Raw genomic sequence first — 17,371 nt, 5'->3', positions numbered from 1 at the left:
TTGCAGGTGTTTCTCTTTTGGGATTGGGGAAGGGGCCAGCTCTGCTCTCATCAATGGGATGGCCAAGGAAGGAGGAGGTCACGCTCAGTTCATCACGGGGACTGACAGGATGCAACCAAAAGTAAGACATTAAGTCATAATAATAATTATTAAAAAGGCAACATGGTGTTGATATTTGGACAGAAGACATAATTTCAAAAAAACAAAAATGAATAATTTTTTTCTAATTCTTGTTGTTGTCAGGTGATGCAGTCGCTGCGATTTGCTCTGCAGCCGGCTGTGGTCAACATCTCAGTCACATGGGATTTACCAAAGGAAGTGTCTGTCACTGTCCTCTCTGCACCAATCACAGCACTTTTCCAGGGTCAGAGGTCACTGATTTATGCCCAGCTCACTGGACAGGTAGGAGCAGCAGCCTCATGTTGCTGTTTAGGTATTTGATGACAGTAATTAACGTGACTTCTAACACTGTAATTCTGTGTCAGAGCTCAGAGGCAGCAGAGGGCTGTGTGATGCTGAAGTACAGCCTGGCAGGTCATCGCTCTGAGAACCAGCTGCACTTCAGTCTCAGACCTGCAGAGGACACTGGGTAAAACATGTTTAATGTAGAGCACAGTGCTCTGTGGGTCATGACCATGAATTGAAACTAATTGCAGCACAGTGTGTGGTTGGTAGGATGGAGAGGTGGAGCAGAATGGTTTCAGGTGCAGTGCCACCTGTGAAGAACAGCACAGCTCTGCTGATTAACCTCTCTCCTCCTGTAGTTGGTGCGTGGCTGGAGGCGAGAGTTCAGTGTCACAAACTACTGGTTTTCTGATTTTCATGAGCTAAAGCAAAAAAGGCTTGAAATATTTACTCTGAACTTTTTCAAGATATCTTTATGGTTATAGATGTTCTAGCATATGCTCCAATGGAACCACTGTTTTTTGGGGAGATTTTAGTAAATGTCCTTTGACTGAGTCAATTAATAACTTCCAGTATCCGACAAGATGAGAACAAATGTAAACATACGGCACTATCAGAGAAGCTAATCGTTTTTTTTATCAGATCGCTGTACGATTCACTTGGTTCCCACTTATTAATCAGCCAAAAAGAAAGATTCCAGTCCGGACTCTAAACTGCAACTGAGGGACTGCTTTGACTGCATCAGCTGCCTTTTTACATGTTCATCACTGTGTGACCCTGAAGAGGACACATTGGTGTTAAAAGCAAATTAAAATTACTGGTAAACTAATATACTATAATAATATGGTATTCACAATGACAAGCATTAGAATTCTGTGTGTTTTCCTTCTTATCTGCAGACTAACAGTCCACAGGTTGGGTGCTCGGACTCTGATTCGTTCCCTGGAGATGGAGGAGAGAGAAAACAGAGAAGAGCAACATGGAGGAATGAAGGAGAAGGTGGTGCAGCTCAGTGTCCAATCAGGAGTGAGCAGTTCTTTCACTGCCTTCATTGCTGTCAACAAAGACAACAGAGAGGCGATCCAAGGACCTCTTGTCCAGAGAAATATTCCAACAGCCTGTGAGTTTTTTTCATTGTCAGGGATTCTAACAGCTAGTCCTTTTACTGAATCAGAATAACAATGAGAAACCCCGTCCAGTTTATTTTTTTAAAAAGCAAAACTAAAACTGTCACCAACATCTGAAGCTAAAAATAGCTGAGCATCAACGAAAGGAATACTAGTATGATGCTATGAGGAGAATATCAGAGTTAGTCCAGGGAACACCAAAGCACAACTTATTGGTGAACAAGTTAATGAGGCAGTAGATGCCTACGGGCTACTGTGTTCGCCACAGAGCGTTAGAAAGTAAAAAGCTGAATGGAAGTACAACACACATCTGCCTGCCAATGATATCGCCTCTTTTTCATCCTATATAGTGGCAATGGATTGCTTTATATCATCCGCAGCATATAGAACACGTAAGTACAAACCTGAATGAATGGCAGTGGAAACTATTTTTTGCATGGAGGCATGCTTGTGTCTCTGAGATTTAATAGATTTATATTGTACATATAGGTGAGTGTGAATGACATCACCACAATGGTAATGTAAAGTGCAGAGAGACACAAAAGGGTTGTGTGTTTTATAAAAATCAGCAATCTTTTTTTAAATTAGGTTTTTATTATTTTGAATTTTATTAAAAAGATCTTGATGCATGCTTAGTCATCCAGATAAAGAAATCCCAGAAAGCTCATTGACCTCATATTGCAGGTGATACCCGGTAGAACCTGTAGGGTTCAAAGAAGATACATAAACAGGTGTATCTTTAAGACCCACTATCTGTATAATCAACTCAGCCTCATAGTTTCTGGCTTTGGTCTTCAACCCGTTGGTAGACAGCTCTAAACACCACAGCCACACCGCATCCAGAACTCCTTGGATTTTTTTTTAAGGTGAAAGATGTCATTATGGATTCGCATACAAGCGTCACTACTACAGGAAGAAACATGGGTCCCCCACTTTCACCCACTGCGGCCCATTTTTATATTGAGGAAGTGTAAAAGAAGTGTCTGTCATTCTGCCCTGGAACACCACTGGGCCACTGGTATAGGTGTGTGGGTGACACCTGGCTGAAAATCAAATCTTAGGGCGGCTAGACTTGGACTGAGATTTCCATCTGTAAAGACTGGGACCCAACACACTGTTACTGGGACCACTTTCAGGAGTGTTTATTGAAGTTGCACACATATAGTTTTTACAGTTCGGCACCCCGTCCACCAACTTTCCAGTTGGCTTCCTGCACACACTCCTCCTTCTCTGGTCTCCGGCTTCACTATAAAAAGGAAAAGCCTCCATAGGACAATCATCACCACCTGTCCCTCCAGCCTCCCTGGCACCTCCGCCTTGAGCTCACTGCCCCACCCCTCCCCTGCAGCTGCAGCTGAGCCACAGGCCACACCTCTGCCACACCATCAGTAATGGGGGACTTTTAAAAATGGATGTGTACCATAACCCATCGCATATGGATCAGTATTTATTTAGGCAGATGAAGAAGAGAGTGCTGACAAATGATGACAAAAAAGTGCCAGGATTATTCTACATAGTTAAAGATCATATAAAGCACTCAAAATTAATATTATAGATGGAAAAGTTTAAACAGACATGCATGGGGAACAACATTGATTCTGCTTCTGCCATCTTGGATGTGTTAAAGGGTTCATTCACAAAGTTCAGGTTAACAATGAAGTAAAAACTGAGGCATCTGCTACTCAGCATATGCAAAGAGGTGTCAGCCGAACTGAAACATCTGCTCCAAGCAGGCATTATTGTACCAGTGGACACATCTGAATGGCTGAGTCCTCTAGTGGTGGCAAGAAAACATAAGGGCAACTTGAGACTTTGCGTGTATCTAGGGGAACCTAATAAAAGCGTAATAATGGACGCATTAAAGAAGAACACAATGAATGCCTACAGGCTGTTCTCAGGCCTCTGAAGGATGTTGGTCCGCAGATCTATTCCAGTAAAAGTTCATTCGGGGAGACGCACCTCGGAGGTCATTTCAAAGAAGGGCTTGTGTCCTCACCCAGTCCACCTGACTGCCATCTCTGAAGCTCCTGCACTAAAGGACATGGCTGCACTTTGTTCCTTCCTAGGTTTAATGTTGTGGTTCAGCAAATTTTTGCCGAACAGCGCAAGAGTACTTGATCCACTTGAGAGCTACTTCGAACAAACTAGAATGAACCGATGCAGTAAATGAAAGCGTCATTAAGCTGAAAGCAATGCTCCTCTTGGACCTCTTGTGCAGAGAAATCTTCCAACACCCTGTGAGGTTTTTGTTTTTTTAAAGCAAACACTAAAAGTGTCACCCACAACTCTGAAGATAAAGATGACTGATCATAAATAAAAGGAATATTATCATGATTAGGACAACATCAGAGATGGTTCAAAGCACATTTCTAATGCACATGTCAGTAGCATTAGAAAGTAAAAAACATTAATGGTAGTACAAGATACATCTATGCATGTCTATAGATACTAACCTGTCCTGAACTCATACTCTATCTCCTTTTTTCATCTTACAATTTCATTAGATTCCTGTTCAGAATCCTATGTTACATATAAAGCATGTAAGTAAAAAGCTGAGTGAAAGGTGATGGGAACTGTGTGTGCATGGAGGTGTGCTTGTGTCCCTCAGATTTAAACATCTACCTGACTGTGAGTGAAATCAGCACAATGAAAATGTTAAGAGTAGAAAAGCATAAGAGTGTACTGTGTTATATTATAACAGTCTGCAGGTTTTTGTTTTATTTTGAATACCAATTTTTTGATATAGTGAAGAGCAGAATATACTAGAGTCAGCTCAGTGGATCCGAAAGTATGACTCCTTAAAAGGGATGGCAGTTAAACAAAACATGATATATACTACTAAACACATGATTCAAGGAATCAAGATAAACTCGGGGAAGAAAACGAAATACTGTTGAACAATAGAACTTGGTAATCTGACAAATCTGACCCCAAAAAAGTGTAATGAGCAAGTCGTATAAATACTGCAGTGACCAATTAGAGATGAGAGAACTGTGAAAGGGAAAAGTCTTGAAATGACACAAGAGTTAGGAGATGAAAACAGAACAGCCAGACTGAAAAGAGGAAGCTCTAAAACCCAACTGTAGTATTTGCCTTTGTGTTATATCACCAAAATAACATCAACTTAGTGCTGTTATACTTCAAATACCAGAAAAATCTGACTTTTTCCTTTTTTTTGGCTTGACTTCATTGTAGGCATAAAGAAGAAGAGTGCTCCATTGCCCATAAGTAAGTAAAATTTGAATAACAAATCAACACACACATACACAGCCATGCAAATAAAGGCACAGAAACCAACATATTTCTGTTTTAACTTGAAGTTTTATATATTAAATACTGTATGTAGTGTAGCTGCAGTACTTGCCTTGGTAGACAGGATGTATGCTACATACATACAGAAAATCAGGTTCGTACAACATTTTGCAAAATTTATAATTTAATTGAACAGATTTACATTTTACATTTTTTTTATGAGTTTTGAGGCACCACATAATATCAGAATCCAGTATTTTAGATTATTTATTGTATACTACGAGTGTGCAACAATAAGTGAGAGTAGAAGAAAAATTTGCATTATGTGTCAAAAGTTTGATTACACTTATTCATAGAAGGATTTGCCTGTGTTTACTATTTCCTACAGTTTACAACATTCAGGACTTCAGAGCTATAAAATAACACAAATAAGATTATGATACGTCAAAAGTCCAAATAAATGAAATTGTGTTTTACATTTTATGTAAACTATTTTGCTTTTATTAGTTGGGGACATTATCTCCACTTGCCTTCTTAATGTATTTGAGAATGTAATTTCTGAATGAGTTACAGGTCCTCGCAGGATGTAAAAACTAAACTGCTAAGATAAACCTAAAATACTGTTTGTAATATTTGTGTTGTATTTATGTATCACCACAGTAATATTAAAAATCTGTACTTTTGTTGTTATTTTAGCAAATTCTTCTTAAATGTTTTAACCCTAATTTATTTTTTTTAACTCTTGACTTCACAGTTGGTACCTTGCAGAAGTTTAGTCAGTGGGGTAAGTATAAGTAAAAGCTGGATGACAGAACAGCACATATGTTTAAAAATAAATGTAAACAAACAAACACATTTCTCTTTGAACATTTGAAATGTTGAAAGTAAAATGCTTCGTCTGTATTTTTTTGTTTGCCATTATTAACATATTAACAGAGAGTATCTTAAAGTGGTGACTGAAGAAGGTTGAACTTTTACAACATTTTGATATATTCCGAATATTATTGAACACCACATAGACTTGAAAGACTACTTATAATGAGCTGTAAGGTACTGCAGTAAAATCAGAATCCGGTAGCTTCATTTATATTTTGTTTTCAAATCATCTCGTCTTAACTGCTAAATCAAACATGTGGCCGACAGGATGGACAAGTAATAGGAAAAGAACTAACAGGAAAAAGCTTAAGACTAGAAAACAATGGAAATAGGCAATTGTGCAAATCGAGGATGGTGAGCAACTGGTAGAAATACTTCAGCAACCAATCAGAGAACAGGATGCAGGCGAGGAGTGGTGAGGAAACTACTGGCAGACGAGTCAGGGAGGTGAGAGTAACAAGTTGTGTAATGACTGAAGAGTTAGGACATGAAAACGGAACAACCAGACTGAATGGAGGAAGATATCGGACATTTTAAATACTATTTTCAGTATTTGTATTTCATCCAAATAAATTAGTAACAGTCAGTCCATTAATTGTTCTTTTTAACAAATTCTTATCAAATATCTTGACTCCCTTTTCTTTCTTTCTTTTTTGTTTTTACTTCACAGTTGGTGATCGTCTGCATAAAAGTAAGTAAAAATTAAATGGCAGAACAACATCTTTATCTTCATGCATTCTCAAAAACACAGACGCAAATGTATACATGTATACATACTCTGGTTTTTTTTTTTTTTTGGTTTTTTTTAAACCATGAATTTTAATTTCTGGGCGAGGATACAGTTCCAACATTGATATTCAAAGTTGTATCTTTTTGTGATTTTAATTATAGTTTTAAATGACTCACTCATTTTAAACACTTGTAATGTGCTCTAAGTCAGTGTGTAAAAAGTTGCATTTTTAAAAACTTTACATTTTAACAAGTTCATAATAATAAAGATTTGTTGTAATGTCTTTATTTCTTCTCTTTTTTTTTATCTAGAACGTTTTTCGTCAGAAGCTTCACAAGGTAAGTGAAACACTAAACAGAAAAGAAACAAAGATGTGTGTAAATACAGTAAGAGACAGTGGAAACATTTTTACAGAAACCTCAGGTTGATTACTTTCAAAAGTTATTCATTAAAGTCCGACTAACTTCCGCCTGTTCAGTTCACAAAGTCTAATGCTGGGGTGTGTGGTGTTGTCCGTTTTTAGGCTGTTGTAAATACACAATTTGTCACATGAATGGCTTTGGTAATTATATTTAACGTTATTGTCATGATCCTGGGTCTTTTGACCCAGCGTTTTGAGTTTCAGTTTATTTTGATGTTTATGTTTTATGTTTAAATTCACTGGGTTTTCTAAATTCATTTGTGTTTTCTACCCCTGTACTTAAGTTTCCCTCACTATTGATGTGTTTCATGCTGCATGTCTTTTGTTGTCATGTTCATGTTCTCATGTCTGCGTCCCATTATGTTTCCTGTTTTATTTTGAAGAGGTCTTGTGTTTCTATGGTCAATGTGTTTAGTTTTACTCTTCCCCTGTGACGTCGTTATGTTCATGTGTGTCAGCTGTTTCCCCCATGTGTCACTTCCCTCATTGTCCTCCTGTGTGTATTTGGTCTGTGTGTTTTAAGTCTTTCCTTCTCAGGTCGTCTGCTAGTCCACGTCGTGTCTCCGGGTGTCCGTGCTAGTCTGCCTCAGCCAGACTGTGACAGTTAAATTTTTGACAGATATTCAAATGAATCAAATAAGGCTTTATTTATAACAGTTTCAGGTGTAATGGTTTGTGCATTGGTTAGTCATATACACTTTATGTTGTCTCATCTAGCACCATAATCAGGTTTTGTCTTTATTTCATCTTAGATTTTCCAGCTGCTGTGCCCGAACAGCCACCCAGAGACCCTTTGCTGCAGTTAGTCTCCCTGCAGGAGGCGTCTGGCTGCTGGCTGCTTGATCCAGCTCTGGCTGCTGCACTGGGAAAGACCGACGAGGAGGTGGAAAAGTCAAAGCCTGAAAAGGTGGGCTGTTGCTTTGGCTGTTGAAATAGTAACACAAATGTAAGATATTGTATAACAAATTCCATAGCATGATCTGAATGAAAACTACAATTACAACACAACATAAAACAAATGGAAATGAAGTCAAACTAACTTCTTGCTGCATGAACATAAGCATCTGTATATCAGACACTCACACTCATGAGCAACCACTGAGCTGCACTAAAGTCTGATATTGTCCAGTAACCACAAAGCAGCAAAAATCATTTTCATCATCAAAAGTTCTTAAAGTATATCACTGTCTTATGTTACATTTATATTATTTGCAGAAATTAAGATGATGATTTTCATGTTTCCTGTTTTATCTGATTGTCTTTCACTTGATGAATTAGGCCAGCAGTGAAGTGTGGGCCACCATCCTGGCTCTGATCTGGCTTCATGGTTTCAAGATGGATGCAAAGGACGAGTGGGAGCTTCTGGCTGTGAAGGCTGCCTCATGGCTCCAAGCTCACAAAGGTAGTAATCATCACAATGAAAATAAAATGATATAGTCAGCTTTTCCCCCCATATCAATTTCTATAATCATTGTGTGTTTTGTGTTTTTAGCACCGTGTGTGTCAGAGTGTGTGGATGCTGGAAATGTCCTGCTGGGTTGCAGCGTGAAGAAAGAAGCTCTGGGACTCTGAGGGATTTCTTAAAGTGACCTCACCTTCAGCACTGTTAAGCAGAAGGATACTGACTTACACTATACTGTGTTGCTGTCTTTAGTCTGACCCTTTAATTGTTATAAAATCATTATTTTCCTTGAATCCAAATTGGTATTTAACATTGGATTTAACACTGTAACACGTGTCTGCAGAATTATCTGAATACTCCAAATATACTTTCTGACAGCTACTGTAGAAGCTCAATCAGAAGGTGTGTTCATTCTTTCTCTTCCACTAGATGTGATTGACTTGTTTCATTCTCACTAACATAACCTCCTGTCAAATGTTGCTGACTCAACACTAATAAAACACATGATTTGGTAACACAAACTTGGTTCTCTGCATTAAAGTCTTTAAGAGAGGAGAGTTTCAGTATGTGTTTTTCTGAATGAACACTTCATTTTCTCTTTAAATGGTGGCATTTAGAGGTGAACTCTTCACTTAGTCTTGTAGCCAGTGTCTTCTGAATTGCTCTTTGTCTGGTCTCTCACCTAGGACTTATTTGCCCCTGCAAAGTCCCCCACCACGATACAGTAGTGATTCATCGAGGGTGATAGATAAAAATCTGTATATCTGGCTGTAAGCCTGAGTGAGTGGTAATACTGAGTTGCTACAGTTGGTCAGTTAAGATTAATGCCAATTTAAGTGTGTGTGTGTGTGTGAGCGTGTAAGCCAAGAAATAAACTGTTGGGTTACAGTGTGCAATAAAACATCCTTGGACTTTATGATTAATACACAGATGCAGATTTACTACATCATCCGTTTTACTCTTTGCATCATCCTAGTGCCTGTATACAGTCAGTTTGGTATGGACACCAGAAGTTATGCTGCATATTCCATACAGCCAGGAATCATAGCAACCTGCTCTGAAAACAGCTGAGACCATGGGTGCTAATCTGAACTGAGTTTCTCAGCAGGCAGTAAAAAGTAAAGGAAGAGGGATTTTAGGTGGGTGTTAACACTTTGATTTTCTTTTTTCCATGGAAATAAGGGGGTTGACCATGAAAATTAATACAAAGGGAAGGATGAAATGATGTCATATTTATTTGTCTTCATCAATTTCCTCCACTCTGCACAGTGGAAAATGTAACACAAACACTTCAATAGAAAACTAAGCATTTGGTTTTAAAATAAATAGATATTTTTTTAAATTGTGTCTTTCAAATGTACATTTTCAAACAATGTGAGCACCAAAGAGAGCACATACATGATGAAGTGAGGATGCGGTATCTTTGTAGGGCAACACTACCAAGTGCTCAACAATAGCAAAGGTTCTGCCCCCTGCAGCTTCTGGATGCTGGCTGCTAGATCCAGTTGTGGCCTCAGCGTCTGCATGTCTTTAATTTGATCAGTTAGACAAATGGAAGGAAGTGTGGGCCTCTGAGGATTTTGATGAAGTGGCTCCTCTTTCAGGATTTGCATCCTTAAATTTACCTTTCTTGTACATGAAAAACTTCATGTAAGGCACAGTGACTTTTTCTATCACCGCACTGTGTTGCTGTTATGCGGCTGTTGCTTCCTCTCTGCTCACTGACTTTAATTGATATTAACTGCGCTGATAAACGAGAGGCTCTTAAAGACACAGTGGTGAGCAGCAGCTGGTAGATGCACTTGTTTGCTTCAGGTGGCTGCTGAAGCCTCGCCCACCTGACTGTCTCAGCCCTCAGCACTGTGTTTTTTCCACAGCTGTCTGCGGAGCACAAATGGACACCTCTGTCTTCGGCTGGACCTTTTACTGCGACTGTTTTGGAAACGAGCGCGTTTACGTCACAAACAGCAGTAGGAAAGTATTTGCTGGACCAACGTCAGTGTCGTAACAGGTAGGCATTTATTCCACGTGTTTTATGAAGGTTAAGATGACGCATCAGAATATTTGATCGAAATTAGCCTTCTTCATAGATCGTAGTGTCTCCACATGGTGGGTCTTTTCCATTTTATTCCCCGTCAGAATAATATCTGAAAATATACAGATTGCCCGCATAACAATAAAAAATATCTTTCAAAGTTTTTTCTAAATATAATATTTCTATGGTTTTTTTCTTTTATCTTTGTTTTATTTTGTTTTTATTCTGGTGTTAGTCTGGCTGTATTTTAATGAAAGTTACATCTCAGTGCTGATTTAGGTGTGTATAGGTACAAAGATAACGTCCTTTGGTCTACTCAGTTCCAGATAGAACCAGGTAAAACATCACCAGTAAACACTTAATAAATACAATTTCATGGAGATGGGGGGGACGGCTGTTGCTTAGGAGGTAGAGCAGGTTACGTACTAATTTTTCTGCTCCAGTCTGCATACCAAATATCCTTGGGCAAGGTATTAACCGGTACCAGCGTGGATGGATTGGATAGTCACTTAACATCCCTCTTTCCCTCACATCAGTGTAGCAGATTTACCCCATTCAATATTTTGTACATTAAGAAACGAACTCCCAGAAATGCACATGTCACAGGGTCAGTTGCAAAAATTTCTACGTCTCTTGCACGCAATCTTGTCACTGCGTTGTCTTTTTAAATAACAACAGTATTTTATTTTATTCTTTTTTTTACTCGCTGTCGCAAAGCCTTAGTAAGTCTGGCTTCTATATACTGCAATACCTTAGTGTAACATATTTCTATAATGGCAAAGTTTCCAATCTTAGTTAATAACAGACTCATTATCACCCCACCAAGGAAGATACTATATAATTTTATATAATACAACACAACACAGTATGAAAATAACCACTTATGTTTGCCTAACTACAACAATTTTGTCTATGAAAGCATTCTGTGTAGGGGGTTGGATAGTGTTCTGCTGCCTGCGTCTCAGTATTATTAGTCATCACTTGATGTTGTTTATGGTATCTAATAGTTATATTTATATTTCAGAGCTATGGCACAGCAGCATGACCATTTCAACAAAGATGTAATACTACTTCAAACTCCATCATGGGGAGTAGTGTGCAAACAAGGTTCAAAATTATGGTTACACAAACATGGCACATCCTCAGTGTTTGTGAATTCCAGAAGACCTGGGACAACCAAACTGTCGTGAAACACATCAAGGAAAGATTTGGTGAACACATTGCAGAGGATGTCAGGTAAAATACTATTGTTTATTGTTACTGTGTGTATTCATGTAATGACTGTTCCTTCAAAATAATTTACCTAAGTAAAGAAGTTTAAAATATTATTCATTATTATTAAAACATATATACCAGGAGAATTTAAAAGTCTGTGATTCACTAAACAGAAACAATAAAATGAAAATAAAAAACAGTCTTACATACACACACAAGCAGAACAGTATACAATAAAATATTTAACTAATTAGACATTTTTGTTGTCCCTATTTATTTTTCGCTGGATCGTCACACTACCTAGCGTCAGTGTAGCCTAGCCTTTTGAGTATCTCTTGTGATTTCCTAGAGCTTCCTCCTAACGTTGTTTTCCCTCTGTGTACAGGCAGGGGCGGATCTAGAGAAATTTGCATGAGGGTGGCAAAGAAATCAAATGGGGTGGCAAAATCAAAGCCCCCCCCCCCCCCGAACACATATGCAGGTGGTTACATATGGTTAAAATGATTCAAATGCAGTAAGTATACACATTTTTCATATAAATATAGTCTATAACTTAATTATTGTCTGTAGCCCACATAATTACACACTTTAGTTACATAAAACATGTGAGTTTTGATTTTATGTACTGTATAGCCTGTATAATAAATAAATATGTAGCCCAATAAGTATAAAATCCAGAAAGCTACACAACATGGGGCGGTTCATTTACAAACACAAGTCTAACTTAAGTTTCACACTGTTTTTTGTTAGAAAACAATCACATTGTTACAGCTTAAATTACACAAAATGTCAGAAATCTGCACCGTCATGAACAAAAATTGAAACCTAATTTTTCATGATTTGTTGGATTAACCTCATTAACACTGAGGTCTGAAATACAACCGGCCACTTTTGACTCCTTTTGAGTTTACGTTTGTATTTCACCCTCAGATTGATTCATTTTATTTTTTTCCCCCTTGCCTTGTTTGGCTTCATTCTTTTAAGCTCAACTGAATTTAGTTGTTTTTTCACTGACACACTGCATTAGTATTACTGATCTGAAATCACACAAAAAACTTACAATCCTAGTAGTATTTTTTACTGTAAAAACAAAACCCACAAACATGTTGAGTACATTTTAATAACTTGAAATGCAAATATAAATTGTACATTTTGTAAACATATACAACTATTTATCTAAAAATGCAGCTGATGCACCTGCCGCTTTTTTCATTTTGTACAACCATTTAAAAATATTACTAAAACTAAAATGAGAGAACAATCAGGTTTCGCAATAAGATGTCCCACAAATGATGTGTGCCAGTAAAAAAAAAGTTTGTCCACCAAAAGACAGAAGAGCAGCACAGGGATAAACCTGCAGGCCTGACAACAGGAGGTGTATCACTCCGCTGGTTTTCTACTTAGTGACAGTGTTTACATTGCAAATCTGCCTTTGTGACATTCATTAGTGCCCTCACTGACACACAAAACAAAATGACTACACAACATAACAGATACACAAGACAACACAATACACTAAGTATACACTCCACACTAAACGTCACAAATCTCCCACATCTAAAAACTCTCTCTCTCTCTCTCTCTCACTCGCTCGCTCTGCCTCACTCCCAAAACTCTCCCCTCTTCCTAAACAACCAAATCCCACGTGTTGACTTTTGTCTAATTGGTCGACATGGTACATTTTTCCACCGATAGGAAAGAGGTGGCTTTTTTCCCTTTCTTTACTGTTTTCGCGCTGTCCTTAGAAAACGCTTAAAACACACACACACAAAAACGTGATGACAGTATTTAGAAAAAAGCATGGCTTATATATATTATCATAACTCTGGATTTACTGGCCTGTAATTAAAATTTAAAAACTTTGAAGTCCGAACTTTCAATGTGGGCTGAAATAGAGGCTCAGCGTGGCTGCAGCTTTTTGCTATGTCAGCTTAAAATAGTCATGTGATTTGGAGGTGCAGCGTGTCCGTGGACCCCAGAGGCTTAATAACACTCACCTTCCTTCTATTTCCAGAGTGTAACAACCGACCACCTGTGTAAAATCCAAAATTCCCATGGTGTTGTTCAAAATGTGCTCTGGCACAATCATAAACATCGCTTGTTACTGAAAACAAGAAAAAAAGCCGGTCCTGCTATGGGCTGAACCATTTGTTAATGGTGGAGGGGGGGACACTATGCAATATATTCAGTTTTAGCATTTATATTCACTGTTGACTGTAACTACGCTCAAAGTGTTAATGCTATCTTATTTTAATAAACAACACTGTCATATGCAAAACTGGGGTGGCACTTGGGGTGGCAAAGGATCATTTTAGGGTGGCACTTGCCACCCCATGCCACCCTTCTAGATCCGCCCCTGTGTACAGGCCTTTTGGTAATGATGGCCAAATGAAGCTTTCTGAAGCACTGAAGCTTTTGAACACAGTCCTCTCTGGTGACATCTGGTGGCCAAAAATATGAAGCACGGCTTGAATCTACAAAATAAAATAAACTGCTTCATTATCACTGCCTACTCCACAGAGTAGAGTTAACATTTCTGGTTGTTACTGGGCCACCGTTGTGTTGTTTTGAAAAATTGAAAACAGTTTTGGTTGAAAAAATTATGTCTGTTTGTTTAATAAATACATTTGATCAATAAACTTTCTTATTTAAACATCTGCCATCGTTTGGCCTTTCTTTGCTTGTGACTTCTTGATGTTGGTAAATACAATAGATGAAAAATACATATAATAATGTACAACACATCATGGAGTATGCTTCTGATGTGAGGTCCTGACTTCAGGTACTTTAATCACTGGTCAGCTGGACAGGTATGTTTATAAATAATATTATATTAGGCCAATTTTCTTGTACATATTTTTGACCTGGGGGTAGAATTGATTGTGAACTGGAAAGGGAGAATGTTTACGAATGTGTAAAGTAAAAAAACTGATGCATTTAAGGTTATCCTGTTCGATAAGAAGAGAATTTGTTCCACTGTGCGATGGCCGAGTCTTTCTTTTCTTGGAGATAATTTCTCCTGCCTTAGAGAAAATCCTCTCACATGGACCAGAAGAGGCTGGAGTGCACAGAAACTGGTAGAGAAGCAGGTATACGGTCTTCCTGGGTCCCACAGACTATCAGCAGAAGAGAATACACAAATTAAATTGCTGCAAATTCTGTTGAATAACATTTTAAGATTATTTTTTAAAATAAAATATATTTTTAATTATATTAAATTTAAAAAATCAAATGGAAGTCTTTCTAAAGTTATTTAATGACATTTATATTATGGAAAGCAGATTTTTGTTCTGGATTGGACTATCTGAGTGAGTCACGGACTGAATAGAAGAGGAGCTTGTGTGTGCCTGCCCTGGACCTTCCCTCACCTTCGGAAGTAAAAAAGGTCACCATATGTTTATTTTATAAATCTTATATTGCATTGGAAATAGTTAGTTTTCTTTTCCAGGGAATGTTTATCCCGATCAGTCTGGCCATTGCTGAATGCTCACTTTTTGTTGCTGCTGTATTAAACTAAGACTCAGCAGATAAGGGTAGACAAAAGAGTATATTTTCCTATGTATTTTAAGCACATTGTAAACATGTTAAAAAAAATATGTGCATTCCTTTGACTTCCAATGTACACTTGGGCATATTGTGATTGTGCAGACCTCTAGTGGCTGGGTTCCTTCTAATAGGTTATAAGACTACAAAGTAATTTCCATAACAAGCCCTTCCTCTGCTCTTTGTGATGCTAGATATCTCAAAGTACAACCCTTGAAGACCTTGAGAAGTCAAAAGAACCTCTGCTTGACTACTTGGCCGATGCAGGATGCCTGAGGCCTCTGCATTCACTAAGAGACAGGGATGTGCTGGTACATGACATTGACAAGGTCCATTTCAAAGGCATTAGGGTATTCTGTGTTTTTCAGATTAATTAAAATAGTGATAAAAATCTTACCTATTAATCAACAAGGCCAGTTAATAACCTAGTACAATTGATTGTGCCAAATTGATAATATACAATTAACTTTGAAACTTGAAATTGCAGAATTGTTAAATGAAATTTCTTTGTGTTGTTGTTCCAGATTTTGTGAAGGTCTTAAAACTCTTGGGGTTCTAGAGAAAATGAGAAGGCATCCAGACAGCTTTCACCCTCTGTTGTGCTTTGAGCCACATTTGCTGACTGCTGACCAGGTGGATGATCTTTTCAGCATTCATTTATCTCCAGAAGGAAGCAACAGAAGAGCTGCTGAGGAGATGGTTGTTAACTTCTGGAGAGACTATCTCCAAGATGCAGAAGGTAAGTGGCAGTGTACAATAGTGTACAATAAACAGATGTAACTATTTATAATTTAGCATTTTTGAAATCTTTATTTTACATAACATACTTCTATAACAATAACACCACAGCTTCTGCTGCTCCTTAATTATCCTCTTGGTTATAGTAACATTTTTACATAGTTCTTTGAGACTGTTGAAAGATAAAAAAGCATGCTCTATAGTCATTGCAATAACAGTCATTAAGGTTGTTGCTTTAGATTAATACTCACTGACAATTTATCAGGGCCAAATGATCTAATATAAAAATACCTTATAACATGTTTTTCCTTCTCTGTTTATGCAGAAGAACAAGGACTTTCCAAATTACAGAAGATATTGGCCTTTGCAACCGGAGCAACTGCGATGCCACCTATTGGCTTTTCCCCAGCACCCTCGATTGAGTTCATTCATAGAGGAGATGACGACTTCTCTTCTACACCAATTTTCCCTCTTGCCAACATGGCATAAATTGGCATAAACTGACACAGTGGAATAAATAGTCTTTTTCCACACAACATTTACCTGGCACAGTCGATGTTAGAGATTAAAATTATGATGTAAAATAAAAGATTAAAGAACACAGCAGAATACACAACAGACGACATGTAAATTGATGTGCTATGAATCCCCCAAAATATTTAACATACTTAAACAAGGCAATTTCTGTATTTTTGGGGGGTTATTGTTTTTTTTGTGTTTTTTTTAATTACCTTATGCCTTAATCATACACATTAACTTCAGTAATGGTTTGAATGAAGGACCTTTAATTTTTGTATACTGTGTTAATAATTTTAAACACAAGGCCTGGCCATTTCTTTCAAACCAGTGAACTTAGCATAGGTGGTTGGGGACCTGAACACTGTAGATCCTTCACCGTATCGCATGACAACATCTAAATGCAAGTCCAATAGGATCCATTTCCTGTAGGCTTTGTCTGACCCTCCAACGTTGAACTCTTATGCCACGAGATCTCAGACTTCCAAGAATATATACTTCCTCTGCAGCTGGAGTGTTCTGTAGGATATCCATCACAAGGCCATCAGTTCCTGATTTGACATATCCACATAGCTTAATGGCTCAATTCCCAAAGTTTGTCTGTGTCTGTGCAGGGTTCTTCGACTTATTCCAAAGCATGATGCAATTCTCTACCATGTCATACCAATGGAAAGAAAGTGAGAAATCTGTTTCAGCAGATATAGTGTATCGTGGCCGACCTGGATGACCACTCATGGTTGTTGAGGGTAACAAACTGTGGGTCTCATAAGCAGATCTCTGTCTAGCATCATATTCATGTAGCAAGCTACAAATCCTAGTATCCTAGTAGGTTTGTGACAACCCTATTATTAGGATCATATCGACATACAGCAGCAAGAAATTCTGATAGAGTTTGTGTATGATCATCTAGCTCTCCATAAAGCTGCTCTTGTCTGATATTGTCCGAATTTTGATTTTGCAGCACCTCGATACATTACAGAGCACAAGTAAAAAATCTTTCAACATCTTCTTCATTCAACCTCAGACAACAAAGAATGTATGTAAAAAATGGCAAGTATAAGATGTAATTTCATTGTAGATGGGGTACTGTCAGACACAGTCTTTGCAGATT

The 17,371-nt window shown here is 37.9% G+C and overlaps 1 protein-coding gene across 4 annotated transcripts in view; it reads left to right on the top strand.

The window, feature by feature from the left end:
• The window catches only part of LOC116336018 (von Willebrand factor A domain-containing protein 5A-like), a 34,957-nt gene extending 26,176 nt beyond the window's left edge, over positions 1-8,781 (top strand). For 2 of the 4 annotated variants that reach the window (XM_039598115.1, XM_039598113.1), the window contains 13 exons: positions 7-121; positions 244-402; positions 486-589; positions 1,305-1,525; positions 1,883-1,924; positions 4,037-4,072; positions 4,728-4,760; positions 5,539-5,568; positions 6,331-6,351; positions 6,702-6,728; positions 7,564-7,718; positions 8,090-8,213; positions 8,304-8,780. In XM_039598115.1, coding sequence (XP_039454049.1) covers positions 7-121; positions 244-402; positions 486-589; positions 1,305-1,525; positions 1,883-1,924; positions 4,037-4,072; positions 4,728-4,760; positions 5,539-5,568; positions 6,331-6,351; positions 6,702-6,728; positions 7,564-7,718; positions 8,090-8,213; positions 8,304-8,383 — 1,147 coding nt within the window. In that variant the 3' untranslated portion in view covers positions 8,384-8,780. Of the gene's footprint in view, positions 1-6; positions 122-243; positions 403-485; positions 590-1,304; positions 1,526-1,882; positions 1,925-4,036; positions 4,073-4,727; positions 4,761-5,538; positions 5,569-6,330; positions 6,352-6,701; positions 6,729-7,563; positions 7,719-8,089; positions 8,214-8,303 lie in introns of all 4 variants that reach the window. The other 2 variants (XM_039598114.1, XM_039598116.1) reach the window with 2 other exon arrangements.
• The last annotated feature ends 8,590 nt before the right edge of the window (positions 8,782-17,371 follow it).

The sequence above is a fragment of the Oreochromis aureus genome, linkage group 14 (genome assembly GCF_013358895.1).
Source record: "Oreochromis aureus strain Israel breed Guangdong linkage group 14, ZZ_aureus, whole genome shotgun sequence".
In the NCBI taxonomy this organism is placed as follows: domain Eukaryota; kingdom Metazoa; phylum Chordata; class Actinopteri; order Cichliformes; family Cichlidae; genus Oreochromis; species Oreochromis aureus.
The sequence above is the reverse complement of the archived record's forward strand: the minus strand, read 5'-3'. Positions and strand labels throughout refer to the sequence as shown.